This window comes from Phodopus roborovskii, unplaced genomic scaffold (genome assembly GCF_943737965.1).
Source record: "Phodopus roborovskii unplaced genomic scaffold, PHOROB, whole genome shotgun sequence".
Taxonomy (NCBI): Eukaryota; Metazoa; Chordata; class Mammalia; order Rodentia; family Cricetidae; genus Phodopus; species Phodopus roborovskii.
In genome coordinates, this window is record NW_026126423.1 from 268,795 (window position 1) to 290,066 (window position 21,272).

Here is a 21,272-nt window from a genome sequence, read left to right on the forward strand (position 1 = left end):
TGACAGCTGGGCCCTTTCTAGTTTGGGGCTATTACAATAAAGCTGCTATATGCCTTTACCACAGGTTTATGTATAAATGTAAATGTTCATTTTTCTGGGATAAATGCCAGGAGTGCATTGCTCAATTGTATGGTAGCTCAGAATTAGGTTTTTGATCAACTTCCAAAGCTGTTCTGCAAATGATTCTCATTTTACATGAATAATCCATTCCTTGCACTCAGAACCTTTAAAAGGAGCCAGTGCACTTTCCTACGCTAGCCATTATGATAGGCGCACAGCATTATCTGGCATCTTGCTTTCACTCTGCATTTCTCTAGTAGTTAACGATGCCGAAGTCTTTCCATGGCTCCTTTGCCATGTGCAAATTATCTTCAATAAAATATCACTTCGTGTGTGTGTGTGTGTGTGTGTGTGTGTGTTTCATGTTGTATGGCACATGTGTGCATGCTCATGTATGTATGCATGTGCAAGCATCTGTGTTTGCATGTGTGCAAAGGCCAGAGGATAACCTTTGGGTGCCCCAGGGATTCAGCAAGGATTCTGAGTGTGTGCTGCCATCACGCTTTTCTTCACATGGGTTCTAGGGATCTAACTCAGTGCACTTTACTGAGTCACCGCCCCAGGCCCTTCTGGGTGCTTTAAATAATAATTTTAAAAGCTTTTATTATCATACATTAATTATGCATAATAATGGGTTTCACTGTGATATTTTCATGTGTGCATACATAATGTATTTGATCATATTCATTCCCATTAGCCTCCCATACTGTTTTGTCCCCGCCCACCCCTTCTTGTCCCCGCCCATTCCCACAAATCCCTGTTTCTTCCCAACTGGCCCCACTTCTATTTTCATGTCTTAAACTTTTTAAAAACATATTTCATGTACGTGTGTGTGCTGCACGCATGTGGAAGTCAGAGGACAAGTCTGTTTATGTCTTTAATCTCCACAAGGTTGATTGTGATATCTCTGCTGTAGATTTCCTTTAACTGCTTAGGGCTCATTCAATTTCTCATATACAAAAACTTGCATTTTGGTGTGAAGTTTGGGAAGTCTCCAAACTTTCATTATCGGCACTTTCAGCTCAATCTTTCTCCCCGCTCTCAGAACCCCCCCCCCCTTCCCAAGACATGAGCATCAGATCTTCTGTTACAGTCATGGTCTCTGAGGCCGTGTCTTCAGACATGAGCATCAGATCTTCTGTTACAGTCATGGTCTCTGAGGCCGTGTCTTCAGACATGAGCATCAGATCTTCTGTTACAGTCATGGTCTCTGAGGCCGTGTCTTCAGACATGAGCATCAGATCTTCTGTTACAGTCATGGTCTCTGAGACCATGTCTTCAGCCCTCTATCACAGTCTTGTTCAAAGTGTCCATTTTTCTTTGTCTAGTTTGTCTGTTCTTTGCTCATTCTGCCTTTCTTCCACTCATTCATTAGTAGGGATTTCAGATCTCTACTTTTGATAATGCATTTCCACTTTGTTCAGATTCTGTATTTCTTTTCAGATCTTGTTTGCGTTTAGCCCACTAAAGTTCATTCTTCAGATCATCTGTATCACAGCTACAGTAATGTCTTTACTCTTCTGTCCTCTCCATGTGGGTATCTTTAACAGACTGAGTTTTAAAATTCCACTCGAGGTCCTGGTTCTTGGAATAAGAGATTTTCAATCGAAATTTTGTTATTTCGTCTACTGGAAGGCTCCGCATCTTAAATGCTGCGCTTTACCTTCTTTTCCTTGTACCATTCCAATGGCACAGGGGACACTACCTCACCACTTTCAGGCAGGAACAGACATCCAAGCCAGGTTCCTTGCCCCTCCGACTCTGATGACATCAAGTGTTTGAGTGGGGAACTCCTCACCAGCGCTGGGAAGATATGGGGTTTCCAGACTCAGATAGGACTATAGCTGTCTCCTGGCTAAAAGAGAATGAGTGCCTTATTGCTGCTCTCTGTGTGGTTTTACTAACACTGTGAGGCTATAGCTTTGTTGCTTCTAAATGGTGGTTACCATGTCATTTGCAATTCCCCTTGTGATGGTAAATCTAAACTACCAACATGATTAGACTTAAAACTGCCTAGGAGATTGGTAAAGCAATACGTTGAGTCGTAGGTGCTGAGGGTAGAACGTAGAGCCCAACTGGAGGAAGTATGCCGTGTGCCTCATGCTGTTAGAGCGGTAACTTATTCTGGCTTCCTTTCTGCATCTCTTTTCTTTGCTCCTATCTACCATTATGTGCATAGCCTTGACACAGCATGGCATGGCATGCCATGTACTTTCCCTTCATGATAGACAGACATTTCTTAAACCATATCCCCAAATAAATCTCACACACTCCCCTTAAGTTATGTGTGTCACTTATTTGATCAAGCTGGTGTGAGAGTAACTAATATGCCACCCCAGTAGGGAGGAGAATAGCTATTCATCTCCAGGGAAGCAGGGGTGTGGCCCCCACAGCATCCCATTGACACCATGGAAGGGCAGGAAAGGTAAAGGGGACTATGCAGCATGAATGAAAGTGGAAGCTATTCCTGAGGCTGGAGAGATAGCCTGGCAGTGAAGAACACTGGTTCTTACGGAGACCTGGGTTCGGTTCCCAGCACCAGCATGACCATCTGAAAGTCTAGCTCCAGGGGATCTGATGAGGACATCAGGCACATACATACATGAAGGAAGAACACTTACATATAATAAATAGTTTAAAAAAAAAAAAAAAAAGGAAGGAACCTGAAGCTCCCAATTCCTCCTCTGCCACTGTCCCTCCAGGGGATTAGAATATCTGTTAGGGCAGGGAGCTTAGTGTGGGTCGCTATGAGGTCAATTTTGTAGTATTTGAGCACAGTGGTATTTGGAACAATTACTACTTCTTTCTTGTATATTTCTCGGTGTTTTGGGGTTGCCAAGTCTTCAAGTCCTCCATCACCTAAATTTAGGATATGCAAGGTCAGATCTACCAGATACTACGGTGTCCCCGCCACACTGCTCCCCGAGTACCGCGGTGTCCCCGCCACACTGCTCCCCGAGTACCGCGGTGTCCCCGCCACACTGCTCCCCGAGTACCGCGGTGTCCCCGCCACACTGCTCCCCGAGTACCGCGGTGTCCCCGCCACACTGCTCCCCGAGTACCGCGGTGTCCTGCCACACTGCTCCCCGAGTACCGCGGTGTCCCTGCCACACTGCTCCCTGAGTACCGCGGTGTCCCCACCACACTGCTGGTGTGGTCCTGAGTACCGCGGTGTCCCTGCCACACTGCTCCCCGAGTACCGCGGTGTCCCCGCCACACTGCTCCCCGAGTACCGCGGTGTCCCCACCACACTGCTGGTGTGGTCCTGAGTACCGCGGTGTCCCGGCCACATGCTCCCTGAGTACAGCGGTGTCCTGCCACACTGCTCCCCGAGTACCGCGGTGTCCCTGCCACACTGCTGGTGTGGTCCTGAGTACCGCGGTGTCCCCGCCACACTGCTCCCTGAGTACCGCGGTGTCCCCACCACACTGCTGGTGTGGTCCTGAGTACCGCGGTGTCCCGGCCACACTGCTCCCCGAGTACCGCGGTGTCCCCGCCACACTGCTGATGTGGTCCTGAGTACTGTGTTCACAGATCTTCTCAACACCTGTTGGTTTCCTGTGTGCACTTGACCTGTTCATTGTATAACATTCAAGCTTTTCATCTACCTGGTATGAGGAATCAGGACAAAATTAGTGATTTTATCCAAAAGGCTACTGTTGTTTAAACTACTCTGCCTCGCTCTCACATCCAAGCCTTTACCCTCCCTCTCTTCTCTAACCATAAAAATCAAACATCTCACCAAAAACCGGTTCTCATTGAGATATGAATGATTGTTCAATGACTCATCCTAATGTCACTTCAATTTTCATCTTTTCTCTTGTATGGCACAAGGGATCAATTACTCATGAGTGCTGGATAGGTGCTGAACACTTAGCCACATACCCAGGGGCAGGGGCTCTTAATAAGTTACCAAAGCTGTCCTGAGTGCACTCTGAATCCTGCAGTCCCAGCAACCCTTGACTTTCTGGGCCTCCTCAAGTGCCTGTGGTCACAGGTTTCACACACAGGCACAGCATTACTTGTCTTTCTGACTCTTCCTCAGACATCCTTTTCTGTTTGAGTATTTAATTACAGAGAGTCTCCTGGGAGACATGGAAAACGTCAGTTAATCTTTCTGAGTCTCCATTTTCTCATTTATGAAACAAGGGTGACACTAGGTCACTTTGTAGGGGAGGGTGTGGTTAAGACAGGCCTCATGTAGCCCAGGCTGGCCCGTACATATCTGAGGGTGACCTCAAACTCCTGATCCTCCTGCCTCTTTCACCCAAATGCTGATGTCACAGATGTGTGTCATGAAGTATGGTCTCATGGGAATTTTAATGAACATTAAATGAAAACCAAAAGGAAAATGAAAAACTGCAATATGCTTGCCTGGTCTTAGGCTTCACGACGCTGTGACGTTGTGTGTGAAACATGTCTCATTTTATGAGTTACAAATTCTGTGAGGATGAGGGGATCTCAAATCTCTCATTTAAGATAAGAAAACACCCCAAGGTAGCTATTACCTTCTTTGTTCCGAGAGACATGCTCTTGAATCTACAATGTTAATATTAAACTGCCAAACCTAGCACTAGCCATGGCACATGATCCGTAATTATTTATGAAACCAATGGCTAGTGCCCTCTGCTATGACACCGTGTATACACCCGTCAGACAGGGTAACAGTCTGACATACCTCGGTCTTGGAGGATAGTCTGTACTAGTTTTGTTGGGGTTTTGCTTGTTTTGTTGTGTTGTGTTTTGCTTGTTTGGTGGTAAGGGCCGACAATGGACTAAAGGCCTTGTGAATGAGAGGCAAGCATCACTGAGCTACAGCCCACTTCAGTCCAGGCATCCTTTAGTGGTATTTATGCCAGAGAGGATAGAGGAAATCCATGCCACTGGAATAGTTTGTAAAACATGGTTGGGTATGCTGTGAAAGCCATTCTGCATAGTAAATATTTCTCTGCTTTGGTAAACAGAACAAGGTTCATGGAAAGACAAAATAACCGCATTCAGTTTACTGCTGTAAAGAGTATTTGTTTGCCTCGCAAAAACACGTCTTTAGTGTTTAACTTGAGTCCCTAATCTAATTATATTTATTTTTCTATTCATGAACAAAAGAAATTGCCAGTGGCTTCCACTTTCTATAAAATAATGTCTCAGTGTGATCACTTTCGTTTTCATATAAAAGACCAAGGCGGGGGCTAATGCAACGGCTCAGCAGGTAAAAATCGCCCGCCACAACCCCAGGGCTCACATGTGGGAGGAGAGAATCTAGTGCTGCAAATTGTTCTCTGATATCCATGTGTGTGCACACATGAACAGGTGTCCAGGCATGTGTGTGCAAACACACACACAAATAAATAAATAAAAGGAGGGGGAGGAGAAGAAGAAATCACCCAAGCATTAGAAGAAACCACTTGATATCTCCAAACAAAGACTGGTTAAGAATACCGTCAGACATTCAGGGATTGTGTGTCACAACTGAAGCCAACCATTTCTGTGTGCTTGCTGCACACTTGCTGCAACCAAAACTTGCTGCAAGACTGAAAATCTGTGGATTACAGCTTGGAGTTTCTGTCATGTTTCTACTGGGAGAAACTGGCTCCTGACCTCCCAATTCTGATCCCTTGGGGACCAGTAAGATGGAATTCTGATGTATAGATAGCCACTCATACTCTGGCTGTGTGAACCTCTTCATAGAGATCACCATTCCCCAGCATGCTGATCACTATTATTTCTCCTTTATAAAGCAGAGCATTAAGCCATGACTATATAACACCCAACCCTTAACCATCTTGGTGAGTGCATGGCTGGCTTTGTCTGGGGCATTTGTGCTATTTGCTGCTTTAAAGGGACAACAGCAACTATTGCAATGCAAGCACCTATATTCTTAGTGTTTTTATAAGCCAATAATGTTCACATGACCTTCCTATATTAGTGGGAGAAATTGGTTTAACATTCTTCAGGGTGTGTGTGTGTGTGTGTGAGAGAGAGAGAGAGAGAGAGAGAGAGAAGAGAGAGAGTGGTGTGTATGAGTGTGTGTGTGAGTATGTGAGTGTGTGTGTGTTACTACAGACCAAATCCAAGACCTTGTGCACACTAGCCAAACATTCCACCACCTGTCTACAGCACTACAGCTACAGACAGCCTAACATTTCTGTTGGTTCATAAGTTACCTTTATTTTATGTGTATACATGCTTTGCCTGCATGAATCTATGTGCCTTGTGCATGACTGGTGCCTACAGAAGCCAGAAGAGGGCATCGGGCGCCACAGAACTGATGCTTTAGCCATCATATTGGTTCAAGGACTCAAACCTGGGTCTTCTGGAGGAGCAGCCAGTGCTCTTAACCACTAAGCCATTGCTCCGGGTTGTTTGTTTATTATTCTTTATGTGTGGTTTTTTGAGACAGGGTTTCTCTGTGTAGTCCTGGCTGTCCTAGAACTCACTCTGTAGACCAGGTTGGCCTCAAACTCACAGAGATCCACCTGCCTCTGCCTCCCGAGTGCTGGGATTAAAGGCATGGGCCACCACCTGTAGTGAAATAGTTCTGTGGCACTGACCACGCCCATTGGGGGGTGGAGCCATGGGCGGAGGTGACCTGTGGAAGGAGGTCGGAGGGGGCCAGGAAGGCGCTCTCTTTTTGGCGTGACTCGGACAGGAGAGGATTGGGTTGAATTTCCTGGTGTTCATCTGTCTAGGTTGTAAGTTATTTCTCCCTGAATAAACATCTATTCGGCCTATTTGTTTATCCTGAACCTTATTTACCACGATAACCACCTCTTGGCTTCTCATTATCGTTTGACATAGTTTCTCCTGTAGGTCTGAATGACCTGGAGTCCCTGTTCCTGCTTCGCCTGCTTCTATCTCCCAAGTGCTGGGATTACAGGTGTGCACAAGCACACATGGTGCCAAGCCTAACATTCTAACATGACGAAGGACTACTATTTCCTTTTAAGTGCATGAGTATCTTGACTGGATGCTTGTACCACATGGGTGCAGCACCTGTGGGGACCATGAGAGGGTGTCAGATCCCCTACAACTGAAGTTACCTGACAGAAATTCAACCTGGGTCCTCTGGAAGAGCATCATGGACTTTTAACCAGAGCAGCATCTCTCCAACCCAGGAACAAAATTACTGACAACACTGGACGATCACAAACATTCCGATCACAAAAGTATTTCTAAGCATTTTGAAACAAAGCATTTGTGTTCATTTCATTAAGTTTGTCCTGACACTTTTATACATGTATAAAATGCATTCTGAGTGATGACACTCCCCAGGCTCTCCTATGCACCTCCTCTAGAAATCCTGCTAGGTCTTTCTTGTGTGCCCTGCTGAGTTTAACCAGGGCCACCTGTGTGATCATGGGGACGAGCTAACCATCAGTCTGGTGGACTCATGAGACAATGAGGAGACTAAACTAAACTGCTTTAACTCATAATGTTGAACTGTTCAAATACGGTTTCTCTTAATTCCTTTCTTTTAGCTTCTTATTTATTTATGTGTGAGTGCGCACACATGAACATATGTGTGCAGGTAATAGGATGACCTGTGGGAATCAGCCCTCTCCTCCCACCACCTGGGTCCCAGACTCAAACTCAGGTTGCCAGGCTTGGCGGCAAGCACCTTTACCTGCTGAGCCATCTTGCCCGTCCCAGGCTTCCGATACTTTCAACACACCACTGTTAAGAAAACGCTGCTTTACTTTTCCATAAGCACAACTTTGGCAGTGCTTTCATTGGAATATATTACTAATTCCCAGTTGTATTTTCCTTGGCAACTTCCTTCAACAAATAAGACTGTTCTGTAAACAGTATTGTCCCTCCCCTACTCACCTCTCTCCAGCTGATGGGAAAACAAAAACAATGTTATAATGCATAGCCCTGCTGGCCTGGAACTTGCTATGTAGACCAGGCTTGCCTCAAACTTGTGCTCCTTCTGCCTCAGCCTCCTGAAAGCTGGGGTTATAAGCATGCTCCACAATGCCTGGATGGTTAACAGTTTTATGAAGGACCAAACAGGTCTTTTTTTTTTTTTTTTGACACCTTTAAAACATTAAGTACCTCCTTCCTTCCACTGTAAGACCTCGGCATGCTACTAAAAACAAACACTGGCTCTATGAATATCAAATTCACAAGGTTCATCAGTCACAAAGTGACATGTTGCACTATGGATAACATATTCATCGCTACAATGAAACTATAACAAAACATGAAACTATTGCTATTGTTATTAATAAGCCCAAAGCATAGCCATCCTACTGCCGGAAGCCCAATCTTTCAGAGAGGGGGGCCTCCCAAGAAGACGACGTAACAGGAAGCATGTGCAGACATGGGGAGAGAAGGGTAAGGGAGAGAAGAAATGGCCATGTCTCTTTCATTACAACATACAAAACAGGAAATTATGAAATCAGTTACCTAATATTTATTCATATTTCATATAATACTTACTAAACTCACCAAGACTTAAACAAATATTGGGCAGGGATGGAATAAAAAAGTGCAGACAAGAGATAAGAAATCAACTTTGAAGAGGCAAAAGGAATCATATTACTAGAAATGCACACAAGGAATGGAGAATTGTGCTGTGTCTATGACCTCAGCCCTCAGAGACAAAGCAGGAATGCTGTTAAGTTCAAGGCCAGCCTGAGTTACATAGCAAGACCCAGGTTCAAATATCCCAGCTCAGCAGCCAAATACTTGCCTAACATGTACATGGCCCTGGGTTTGAACTGCAGCATCATAAAACCTGACCGGGGTCACAGAAAGATAAAACTATTGCCATCAGTCCTCGAATAGACTGTCTAGGAAATCCTGGTTCCAGACCATGTCCAGGAAAAACTTATTAACACTGTCACTTCCAGTTGACCTGGAGCCAGATATCAAGGCTGGAAATGAATGCAAACCATCAATCTACCTCCTCAAACTAAACTAGAAGGCATGCAATTATCTAGAGTAGGATTGCGGATACCAGCCACATCGCATTTGCTTGACTGAGTAATGGAAGCTAGTGCTAAAGTTTCAAAGGATCTTTAGACAGTCCTTAAGCTGGTTTCTAGATGCACCAGCAGAAAAGCCTAATCTCACATTCTGAAACATTGTAAAGTGCATTCTAAAGAAGACTGTGTTGAAGCTTTATAAGTTACTTTACTTTTGAAAGCATCGGTGGCTCCCGGGGCGTGGTTTTTGTCTGGATGAAACTTCAAAGCAAGCTTCCTATAAGCTTTTTTCAAATCTTCATCACCAGCATCTTTCGTAACTCCGAGAACTTCATAGTAATTTTTACATTTGTTTATGCTGTGAACAAGAAAAGTATGATATAAATTTCAAGCAAGAGTACACTGTCACTATTAGAATGGTAAGGGTTGTGATGATCTAGCCAGGCTGTTTGGCTCCATTCTCTCCAGTACACAGACAATCCCTCCACCCACAAGAATGTCCACCTCATAGTTTATCAAAGCTCCAGGGGAGTATAGCTCATGGAGAGTACAGATGAAGGGCGGTACGCTCACTGCAGCTACAGTGGGAAAAACTCCTCAAAAGTGTGTCACAACTAAGAACTAAACATTGCAAGAACAGTTAGTGCACGGTGCAGATCTAGCCAAGAACAAGGGCAGGGCTACCCTCTGCACAGGAGCTGCGGTCCTGTCCCGTGTGAACCCAAGACAAGCCACTGCCACTGAGAATTTACCTGAGTACTCTAAAAGATCAGGGGTCCTGTGCTAATAAAACATTCGAAGGTGATAATGGGGATTAAAGAATACTTGTAACACCCAATTTCCATCAGGGCATTCCTAGTGACTACTTTAATGCAGTCCATTTCTCAGGTCTTCCCGAAGGTTTGCACACTGAAGTCTGGAGTGTTGAAAACATGCCAGGAAAAGCAGAGAAACAATGAAGGGGTCTGAGAATCTAGGATGGCAACACTCTACAACCAAATTACCTGGCACCCAAAAAGCCAAGGTAGGCGTAAGGGCAGAGCCCTGTGGCTGAGAGCACCCAGCATGCACATGTGTATTTCTTTGTACAATATTTTGTAACTTGGGCTGTGTCCCATATCCTGTGTCTTGAGAGCTTAACAACAGGCAAGCTACCTGGGGCAGCTGGTCAGTAGGGGCCAAACTTGGAAGAGATGGGGGAGAAAGGGAAAGGGGGACAGAGCCCAGGAGGAAAAAATCCCAGAGACCAATCCAAAAAGAGCTGAGGTGGGTTTCAGTGCTTGGCACTCAACAGGCACCTTGACTCTTGCTTTATAATGAAATCACCCATGGTGTACTGTGTCTATGGAGAGGAAACAAGAGAAGGGACAATTGCAGAAATTACAGTTTTCTTGGAGAAGCCAGTACTGTGGGGTGATCACCAAGGACAGCAGCCGCTGTGGCACGGAGCCGGCCTCAGTCTAGGAGACTCCCTACATGTGCTGTGGCAAGCTCATTGGAGCCTACAAGCCTGAGTCCCCAAAGCCTGACACTGAACTTCACAGTGTGGGAGGGATGCCAGCTTTGCTCTGGTATGATTTTGACTGTATGCTCTGATTCTTTCCTCTTGGAGTAGGAAAAGGACTGAAATTATTTTTCCTTCCTTCCTTCCTTCTTTCCTTCCTTCCTTTTTTAATTTTATTTTTATTTTACAGGAGTCCAAGGTTGACAGAATTTGAACTTTTATAGAGACTTTGGTGTTTTGGAGAGACTTTGGATATTTTGTTTTTTGAGATAGGGTCTCTCTGTGTAGGCCTAGCTGTCCTGGAACTCTCTATGTAGACTAGGCTGGCTTCAAACTTACAGAGATCTGCCTGCCTCTGTCTCTAGAGTTCTAACATTAAAGGCATTCACCACTGTGCCTGGCTGATTTTGTATATTGTAAAGAGACCGAAATTTTTAAGGCTTGAATTTTTAAAGACTTTGAGACACTTAAAGTTTTGAATATGTTTTATATTGTCATGCTGATACTGATGGTATCTTAGGGACAATAAGAAAAGTTATGGCTTACTGGTGGTGTGTTTGTGCAGTAAGTTGACAAAGGGTCAATTGTAATGAATAGTTTCATGTCAACTAGAATCATTTTAGAAACGGGAACCTCAATTGAGAGAATGTCCCCAGCAGACTGGCCTGTGGGCAAGCCTGTGGGACATCTTCCTGATTGATGATGATGGAGAGAACTCAGCTCACTGTGGATGGTCCCTGGGCTGGTGGTTCCTGGGTTCTATGAAAAATCAGGCTGAGCAAGCCATGAGGAGCAAGCCAGTAAGAAGCATTCCTTCATGCCTCTGCATCAGCTCCTGCCTCCGGATTCCTGCCCTAACTTCTCTGGATGATAGACTACAAGCTCTAAGGTGAAATAAAACCTCTCCTCCCACATTGCTTTTTTGTCATGGCCGTTATTACAGCAACAGAAACTCTAAGGCAACAGTGTAAGTCAAAGTCCTCCGGAGATTCTTTTTCCTAGACATGTTTAGAACTATGTGTCGGGAAGGTGTGGCGGCGGAAGGGGGACTGCAGAGCACCTACTACATGCCAGGTGCAGTCCATGGGGACTACAGGTGAAGAAACTGATTGGCTGCAGAATGTCACTCTAGTTTGCTTTCTGCTGTTGGGACCAAAAGCAACTGGAGGATGAAAGGGTTCGTCTTAGCTTATACCTCTGGGTAAGTCTACTGAGGGAAACCCTGCACTCAAGCAGGCACTGAAGCAGAGACCTCACAGGAACACTGCTTACTAACTCACGCACCCTGGCTCACTCATAATCTGCTGTGCAGTGGCAGCTTTCATAATATAGCCTAAAACCACTGCCCCCCCAGAAGGCTAGTGTAACCCCAGGTTAGGGTAACTAATGCTGTGATCAAACACCAGGACCAAAAGAAAGTTGGTGAGGTAAGAATCTATTTCACTTACAGGTCCATATAACAGATCTTCACCAAAAGCAGTGAGGGCAGGAACTCAAACAGGGCAGGAACCTGGAGGCAGGAGCTGATGCAGAGGCCATGGAGGGGGCTGTTTACTGCCTTGCTCCTCACGACTTGCTCAGCCTGCTTCCTTAGAGAACCCAGGACCATCAGCCTAGAGATGGCACCACCCACAATCATTAATTTCAAAATGCCCTACAGCTGGATCTTATGGAGGCATTGTCTCAATTGATAGTCCTTCCTTTTAGATTACTCTAGCATAAAATTAGCCAGCACAACTGGGCTCTCCCACACCGATGAACAATCAATATAATTCCCCACCGATATGGCCAAGGCCAATCGTGTCTCTGCAGACCCTTCACTGTGATTCATTCTTCCTTCTTGGTAGAGTCGAGTTGGCCACACAACTAGCTAGGAAAGTGACACACTTCAGTGTAGTGCTCCACCATAGGCTCACATAGTTGAGTGCTGAGTCACAGGGGCTAGGAGGCGTGGCTTTGTTGGAGTGGGTATGGCCTTGTTGGTGGAAGTGTGTTACTTGGGTGGGCTTTGAGTTTCAAACGCTCAAGTCAGGCCCACTGTCTTGCTCTCCCTGCTGCCTGAGGATCTGGATGTAGAACTCTCAGCTTCTTCTCTAGCACCACGTCTGCCTGCCTGCTGCATGCTCTCTACCATGAAGACAATGGACTAAACCTCTGCAACTGTACGCCAGCCAGCTCCAATTAAATGCTTTCTTTTATAAGAGCTGCTGTGGCCCTGGTGTCTCTTCACAGCAACACAACAATCACTAAGACACCTTACTTTCTCACATCATCAGCTACATGTTACTTTTCTCATGAGCAAATCCTGCCTACAGCAACTTAGAAAGCAGCCGGGTTTATTCTGACTCACACTGGTAGGGAAGTCCGTCACAGCAGGAAGGGGAGATGTGAAGCCTGACCGCCCTAAAGTGCAACACTAAGCACTGAGCAACGAATGCTCACCGTGCTCAGCCTTCTTCTTGCTAGGCAGACCAGACCTCAGAAGGTGCTGCCCATCCAGAGAGCATCTGCCCACCCCAATCAACCTACTATAGAAAATCCTCACAGATGTGCCCAGATGCACCTGTCTCCACGGTGATTCTAGATCCTGTCAAGTTGCTGGCTGAAATAAGCATTTGCCATGCGTTTAGTTTGTTCTTTTCTGAAAGAATCAAACTTTCTGCATCCTCAACAATAAAACAAACTTTTAAAAAGAAGTTTCAAAGGATAAGTCATTTACACACACGTGCAGTCTCTCCGTGTGCTCTCTTGGACCTCAGCCGGCAAGACCACAAACAGATACACACCACCCACTCCCGGAGCCTGGGCCAGAAGCACAAATCAAAGCAAATCTCCTTTCTCAACAATTTTAAAAGGCAGGGGTCCCCATCACCTATTTTGGAAGAGAACATTGCACATGAGGCCCACAGGACCTGTCTGGCCCACTGTTCACACCTTCTTTAAGTGGGTTGGAAGTATAGAGGCAGGAAAGGAAAGTCATTTGTCAACCCCCTCTCTCTTTGTAAATGTTATAGATGCTCATTTAAATTGATTCCAGTAGCTGGGGATGCATCTCAGTTGGTAGAGTGCCTGGCTACCATGCTGAAGCCACGGGTTCACTCTCCAGCATGGCATAAACTGGGTGTGCTGGCAAACACCTAGGACGCCAGCATTCAGGAAACCGGAAAATCAAGGTCATCTTCAGCTGCACAGAGTTCTAGACCAGCCTGAGCTATGTGAGACCCTGTCTCGAATAAATAAGTAGACTCTAAATGAACTGGTGTTTGGGGAAACACTTCTGGGTCAAGGCATCATTCGTTTGAAACAACTTTAATTTATCTTCCTCTAATTTAAAGAGCTGAAATGTAGTAAGACCTGTAATCCCAGTATTCTGCAGGGAGGCCGAAGCAGAAGGAACATGAACGAGTTCAAGATTAGTCGAGGCTATGCACCAAGAGCTGGTCTAAACAACAAACAAACAAATGGGCAGGGGAAGACATGGGAGACTGAATCGAATCTGAAACTCTGGTCACTGTAATTCAAACGAGACAGAGCTATATAGAAACAGGTGCAGACTTACAACTGCCTGTTAGACTCCACACTGACCTTACATGTTTAATACAAAACTGTCTTTTTTACAATGATGTATTAAAAACCAAATAAAATTCATTTTCCTCAATTTTTAAAACCGATTTCAATTCAAAGACACAGAGCCTAGTGGCACAGACTGCTCCCTTGCTAAGTTACACAATTTTTCTTTAGTCTTACTGTAAGTTTGCACTTATGCAATGGGTACAGGATCATTGCGTGGCTTCTCCCCATTGAGCCAAACTGTTACTGAGCAACTTGTTTGCATAATCATCCTCTCTATCTAGACAGTGTACTTTCCTAAGGAAAACCCCTTGTGTATACATAAAACAAAACATGAAATGACAAGTACAGGCTCTTCTCTCTGATCTGCCGCCTCACCAGGGCCACATTTATGATGTCTACTATGAATATATACATACACTCGCCAACTAGGCAACTTACATATAAGGACTGCCTGAAATATTTCAAATAACTTAGGGATTTCACGTAAAAGAATGTTTCATAATTGCTCCCAGAAGGGGATTTTACATATATAATTTATATTATATAGGTAAATGTAATTTATATTATATAGAATTAAAAGATGCAGTAGAGTTATTGGCTTAGACACTCAACCTGTAATGCAGGAGGTAAATCCTTCTAAAGTAATTCATTCATCCATAAAGAACTATGATCATAAATATGGCTGGACTCTCAGTCAATGCTAAATCCTAGTTCATTCCATTCCATCTGTAAAGAAACCCACGCTTTACCAGTCTCCTCAAACTTCAACCTCATCAACAGTTTTACCTCCAATCTCACAGCCATAATGGAAGTCTACAGACTCTTTCATTCTCAAGATGTCCCAAAGGCATGTCCCCTTGCCTTTGGGGAAAACAAAAACAGACACACATGCACACTCACACCAGTAGGAAAACAATATACTTCCCTTATTCATGCAAGTCCATCTGTGTGTGCTCTCACACATGCTCTCTCTCTCTCTCTGTGTGTGTGTCTCTGTCTCTCTCTGTATGTCTTTATCTCTGTCTCTCTCACTCTCTTACACACACATACACCTCAAAGTAGGGATGAGGAGATATAGATTTAAAATCAAAACAAAACAAAACAACATCAACAACAACAAAACAGCAGCACGGAATCTGGAAGAATAGAATTTTCCAAAATTTACAACCATAGTTCTGTTTGTTGGTGACACTTCCAAGCAAATCAGTGATTCTATTCTGGGGGGGGAGGGGTGTCACAAAAATCACCTACATTACAATTAAATGTGTAATCAGAAAAGTCAAGGAGGAACTGAAGAGATGTCTCAGTGGTTAGGGGTACTTGCTGCTCCTCCACAGAACATAGGTTCAGTTCCCAGCACCCACTATTGGAGAGGCCTGAAAACTAACACCCACAACCTTCTCTAACTCCAGTTCCTGGGGATCAGCCACTTTTTTTCTGGCCTCCACAGGCACCAGGCATGTGTGTAATGTACATATATACATACAAGTAAAACGCTCAAACATATAAAAGTAAATAAATCCAAATGGAAAGAAAGAGGGTTCATGGAGAGTGTCCTCCTAGTGTAATGTAAAGCCTACAGGAAAATACGACTTGCTTTAGGATATAGTTTCCGGAATTGTTTCCTTATAGCTTGTCCCCGAGAGAAGCCAGAAAGCAGTCTTTGTCTCCCTTATTCAGTTAAATGTGGTAAGGCGCGGCACATGGCTTCACTGACGCCTTTGAAATGCTTGCCACCACTCACACCTGTCCAGTGTCCTCTTTCATGGCTTTACCTGAAGGGGAAGAATTTCCCTCATTGTGAATTCAGACACTATGGTCCAGTCAAGCTTTAGCATTCACATACAGAGGGAAAAAATAAGACACGAATACATCAATATCAGATTCAAGACACTTTCCTTCCTAGATAAAAACCCGAGTCTCAAAGTACCAATCATACAAATGATGTTGAGGGAAACAAAGTGAAAAGGATGACAAAAGCAGGGTCCAAGGACAAGGGATGAGACTACTCTGCCCCCGCGTTAGCCATGCCTTCTTAGTTACTTCCCAATGCCACGGGATCCACTCACCCTGAGAGCTCGGGTTGGTCATCTTCAGGGTCCATCACCTGTAAGCTCCAGCTGCCCAAAAGAGCAGCAGCAGCCGCAGCAGCACACTTCCCTCAACTTCCGAAAGGAAACTAAGCCATCTATTCTGAAGTATTTCGTGCCTCAGAGCTTAGCCCATTTGCCAGAAAACCCTTTCTCCTTTATAACATTAGAAATGCTGTATTTCTAAAAGGGAGGTTCTGGAGGATCAGCGCAACCCAGCTCTACTGCACTGGGAGTAAATGGAGAGGCTCTGGAGGCAGAGAGGATCACCGTGGGGGACAACCAGAAGGGGCACTGTGGTGTCTGTGTACAAAGGTGTAGGGAATTTAGAGCATTGCTTCCAAACTTTTTTCCTCCTATGAAACTCTCCCGTTTTCAATTGCATATCACAACAAAGCAATCCATTCTTTCACTACTGCAGACCGAACAGTGCATAGCATCAATGCTGAGATCATCATTTTACAGTTGTGGCTTGTTACTTAGGAGAATGGAACCTTCTGGAGAGTTAGCTCCTAACAGGCTGATCTCACAAGGAAAATGAAGCACGGGACACCCAGGTAGCACCTTCATTTCCCTCCTGTTGAACTGCACTTCAAACACCTTTCTTAGGCATTATAACATCAGTTAGGCTCTACTGGAACCAATGGCCATGGGGGTGACAAGCTCACACTCACTCCTACCTGAGAACGCCATCTACTTGGTCTTTGGTGTAGACTTTCCCACCTTCGCCACTACTGGGCGAGCTGTCCTTTGTGCAGGTGGGCTTGCTCTGGTCGCCACTCCCTGGGGGTTTTCGGCAATGTGTGCTGTTTCCAGTGGTGCTCCCATTTTTCATAATTATTTCCAATAATGCTGCAGAAAATAAAGCAGACAAATTGCAATGTCAGCCCCCTCCTTTCCTTTTTCTTGGGGCGGGGGGTTATATTGTTTTGGTTTTTCCTTTGTTTAGACAGGATCTTGCTATGCATTTGGGCTGACCTAGAACTATGGGGCCCAAGCTGGTCTGAACTCTCAACTCTGCCAAGTTTCCCAGTGCTGGGACTACAGGCACAAGCTAACAACCAATTCAGGCTCTGCAATGTTTATTTAAATAAGAAACCTCCCACTGGGTGTGGTGGCCCACACCTTTAATCCCACCACTTGGGCTTAGAGGAGGCATTATCTGTGAGCTCCAGGCCAGCCAGAACTCACAAAACAAACAGTGAATATTGTGATTCTTTTAGTACAAAACTGTCTACAGAGCATTAACTGTCATTTCGGAGAGCTCAATAACTAGAAATCACTATCATCTAATTGTTATGACATGCTTATCACACAGTGAAACTACAGGTTTTTAAAAGATATTTCAAAGTAGTTAATGAGACTATTAAAAAAAAAAAAAAAAAAGATGGATCTCTGCGTTCTAGGCCAGCCTTGTCTACAGAGTGAGTTCTAGGATAGTCAGAGAGAGATACATAGAGAAACCCTGTCTGGAAACAAACAAAAAACAACAAAAAAGGCAAGCAGAAATCAGATCTGTTTATTTTTCAGCAGCAACAAGAGGAACCAAAGGACACGGAGATATGACTTTTTAAGTACGATCTTTAAAGTAGAAAAAACAATTGTCAACTCGAGTTGAACAGTAGTATTCTTTCAAATACACAAAATAGAAAGATTTTAAGAGGCCAGAGAGATGGCACAGCAGTTAGGAGAGCAGTAATGCTCTTCCGGGGACCCAGACTCAGCTCCCAGCACCCACATCAGGTGGCTTCACAGTCACGCTCTAGTTCCAGAGGAGCCAACACCTCCTGGAACCAGCATTGTTATAGAAAGATGCATCACTCAGGCATGCACTAAAGAAAGAATACTGTAATGTTTACATGTCAGACAGAATAAAATTGTGTCCATATGAGCAGAAATTACACTTTTATAATTGATTTATTCCTTAAAGGGGAGCACAGCTACTCCTAGGTTGTAGTCACTGGACACTAGTTGACTAGTTGGTTTTTGTTTTTGCTAGAGCTCAAATGATACAAAGTATTGGTATGGGAAAAGTAACTGTGACCTCTAAAGTAATCAGTGGTGCCACAAAGACTTGTCAAGCCAGCAGGTGAACAAGGGACCCTGCTCTATAGGAATAGTCAAACTACAACCATGTCTTTAATCCCAGCACTCAGAAAGGCAGAGAGAGGCAGGCAGATCTCTGTGAGTTCCAGGACAGCCTGGTCTACAGAGCTAGTTTCAGGACAGGCTCCAAAAGCAATACAGAGAAACACTGTCTCAAACAAAAACAAACAAAGCAAAACAAAACAAAAAACCAAGAAACAGTTACTTAAAACAACAGAGAGTACCATACAGAGAAATAAGACATATAAAGGTTGAAATTTTCAAAATTAAAAAATAAAAAAATTTTGAAGGAAAGTGGCAGATACTGATGATGAAGAAAAGCCAACACATGGGAAACAGACATCTTGAAAAAAATATAACCAACATACAGTAATTAGATGACTTCTGACATAGCAACAAAAATAAAAATATCTAAATGACATAATAAAATACCAGAAATTCTAAGAGGAAATAATACCTGAGATACACTCAAGTAAAATTGCTGTGTATCCACACAAAACAAACACAGAAACAAAAAAAAAAAAAAAACCCACACTTAAATGAATGAAAAGTGAGACTGTTCTTAGACTTTGTCCATCACTGGCGCTCACACAAGACCCTGGAGTATCTTGCATACCCAAAAAAATAAGTGTGAGCTAATGATTCCCTATCCAATGACATGGTTAACCTTGATGTCTACTTGACAGGCTCCAGGATGACTGTCAGATACGCCTCTGGACATGTCTCTGAGGGATTCTATAGTCTCTAGAGGAGCTTATCTGGGATAGGAATAGCCATTCTACATTTGGGCAGCACAGTTCTGTGGGCTCAGGTCCTACATACCATGAAAAGGGCAAGGCAAGCTGAGCACCAGCATCCATCTCTCTCTGCTTCCTGACTGCAGATGCCTGTGACCAAGCAACCTCAGCTCCTACTGCTAGGATTTCCTGCTATGGTGGCTAAAATAAACCCCCTTCCTTAAATTGCTTTCGTTGGGTATTTTAACCCCAGTAACATGTAGAGTAACTTAATACTTCAACAGCAATGTCACAGGTAAACTGTCTTCAGCATTCTAGAACTTAAGGAACACAGATCTATAAACTCTCCCTGTGACCCTCTAGGACACAAGCTTCAGAAATCCAAAATAATGGCATACATCTTGGCATAAGGACTACTGGCAAACATCACATGCATACTTGCAGAATTAAGACTGAATTATGGTTGAGAGAAGACTGTGTATAAAATACTGTGTTCTGACACTATAAATACTCTTCCAATACTCTAACTAGTGGGCTAGAAAGTTATGAGGGTCTCACTCCCTCTGTTCCTTCTGTCAGCTAACGTTTGCAGGACCTATAGGCTTGGGACAAGAAACATTTTTGGGATCAAACTTGACCTAGGAGGTCTTCTGTATGCTTCGAATAAGTTTTGCTTTTATTAGTTGATAAAGATGTTTTGACCAATGGCTAGGCAGAATATAGGTAGGCGGGAAATCCAAACAGTTATCAGAGAGAAAGAAGGCAGAGCCAGGGAGATGCCATGTAACCACCAAAGGAGTAACATGCTGGAGCATTATTGGTAAGCCACAGCTTTGTGGCCATACAAAGACAAATAGAAATGGGTAAATTTATAAGAGAGAACTAGCCAGTAATATGTCTGAGCCATTGGCCAAACAATTATATTTAATATTAGCCTCAGAGTGCTATTTCATAAGCAGCTTCGGGGACCTGGTGAGCGGGAGAAAAACTGGTCCCGTGGGAGCGGGTGTGACAGAGAAAAACTTCCAACTACACAGACAGTCGTAGCCAAACACATGGTTCAGCTTGACACCGCCTGCATCTATGCAGTTAGGGAGTTAATTTACAACACACAGAAAATGAAGAAATAAGTGGGAGCTACATTGCTTGCTGAACAGCAGAAGCGACATGGAAATAAAGAATGTGAGTGTGGTCTGAGTAAGAATGGCCCCCATAGGCTCATCTGTTTGGATGCTTAGTCCATAGGAGGCAGCACATTTGAAAGGATTAAAAGGATTGGTATGGCCATGTTGGAAAAAGTGTGTCACCGAAGGTGGGCTTTGAGGCTTCAAAAGCCCATGCCAAGCCCAGTGTCTTCCTCTGCCTGCAGATCAGTTAAGTAGCCCTCGGCTACCTGCCGTGCCTGCCGCCATGCTCCCTGACATGATGATAATGGAGTGAGCCTCTGAAACTGTAAGCACGTCCCCAGTTGAATGCTTTCACTTACTGGAGTTGCCATGGTCATGGTGCCTCTTTACCACAGAAGACTAAGGCAGTGAGAACGAACAACGTTGCACTGGACTGAAAATGAGAGGTGAGTTATGTGTATACGTGTGATATGTGGGTTACAGACACCAGACACATGAAAAATTAAAATAATCACTTTCTCATAATGGAATGCCAACACAAACAACAGATGCACATACAGGACTGGACACAGTGATGATACTCCTATAGCAATGACCATCTATATCTATCTCAGCTTCTGTATTTCTCAGCTTCTGTATCTCACTGCACCAAAAGGAGGCAGGAATAGTGGGGAGCTGATTCCTTTGGGCAGAAAATATAAAACTCTTATGGGCTAAAAAGTAAATAAGTTCAATAAATGGTGAAGGTATGTCAAAAAAGACTTTGAAAGCAGGACACCCTCTGACTAACCTTTAGCACCAAAATAATGATGATGAGAGGCTAAGTGGGAATCCATGAATCCATTCAGAACAAAAAGAATCGAGAGCAACTAACATATGATGAAGGAATTAAAACTCCACTTTTTTTTTTTTAACAACTACCAGAACTTAATTCAGAAAAAAAATCATCGATGCACATTACAAAGAGATGGAAAGTGTGTTGAGGAATATATTTATACAGTTTCAATGATGTCTCCCCACAAAATATTTATTAATTACAAAATAATTAATTATAAAGTCAACTTTATAGTAGAAAAATGTGTTGCTCAACAGCTTAATTGGGAGAGCAGGTAGTCTCAATAGGAAAGTCCAAATTAAAATTATGT

General features: G+C 44.0%; 1 protein-coding gene across 1 annotated transcript in view; it reads right to left on the minus strand.

Annotated features, from left to right (window-relative positions):
* The window catches only part of Dnajb14 (DnaJ heat shock protein family (Hsp40) member B14), a 38,223-nt gene that overhangs the window by 8,547 nt on the left and 8,404 nt on the right, over positions 1–21,272 (minus strand). Inside the window, exons 2-3 of the mRNA XM_051185432.1 lie at positions 16,838–17,009; positions 9,203–9,348 (exon numbers count right to left, since the gene is read on the minus strand). Coding sequence (XP_051041389.1) covers positions 9,203–9,348; positions 16,838–17,009 — 318 coding nt within the window. The remainder of the gene's footprint in view (positions 1–9,202; positions 9,349–16,837; positions 17,010–21,272) is intronic.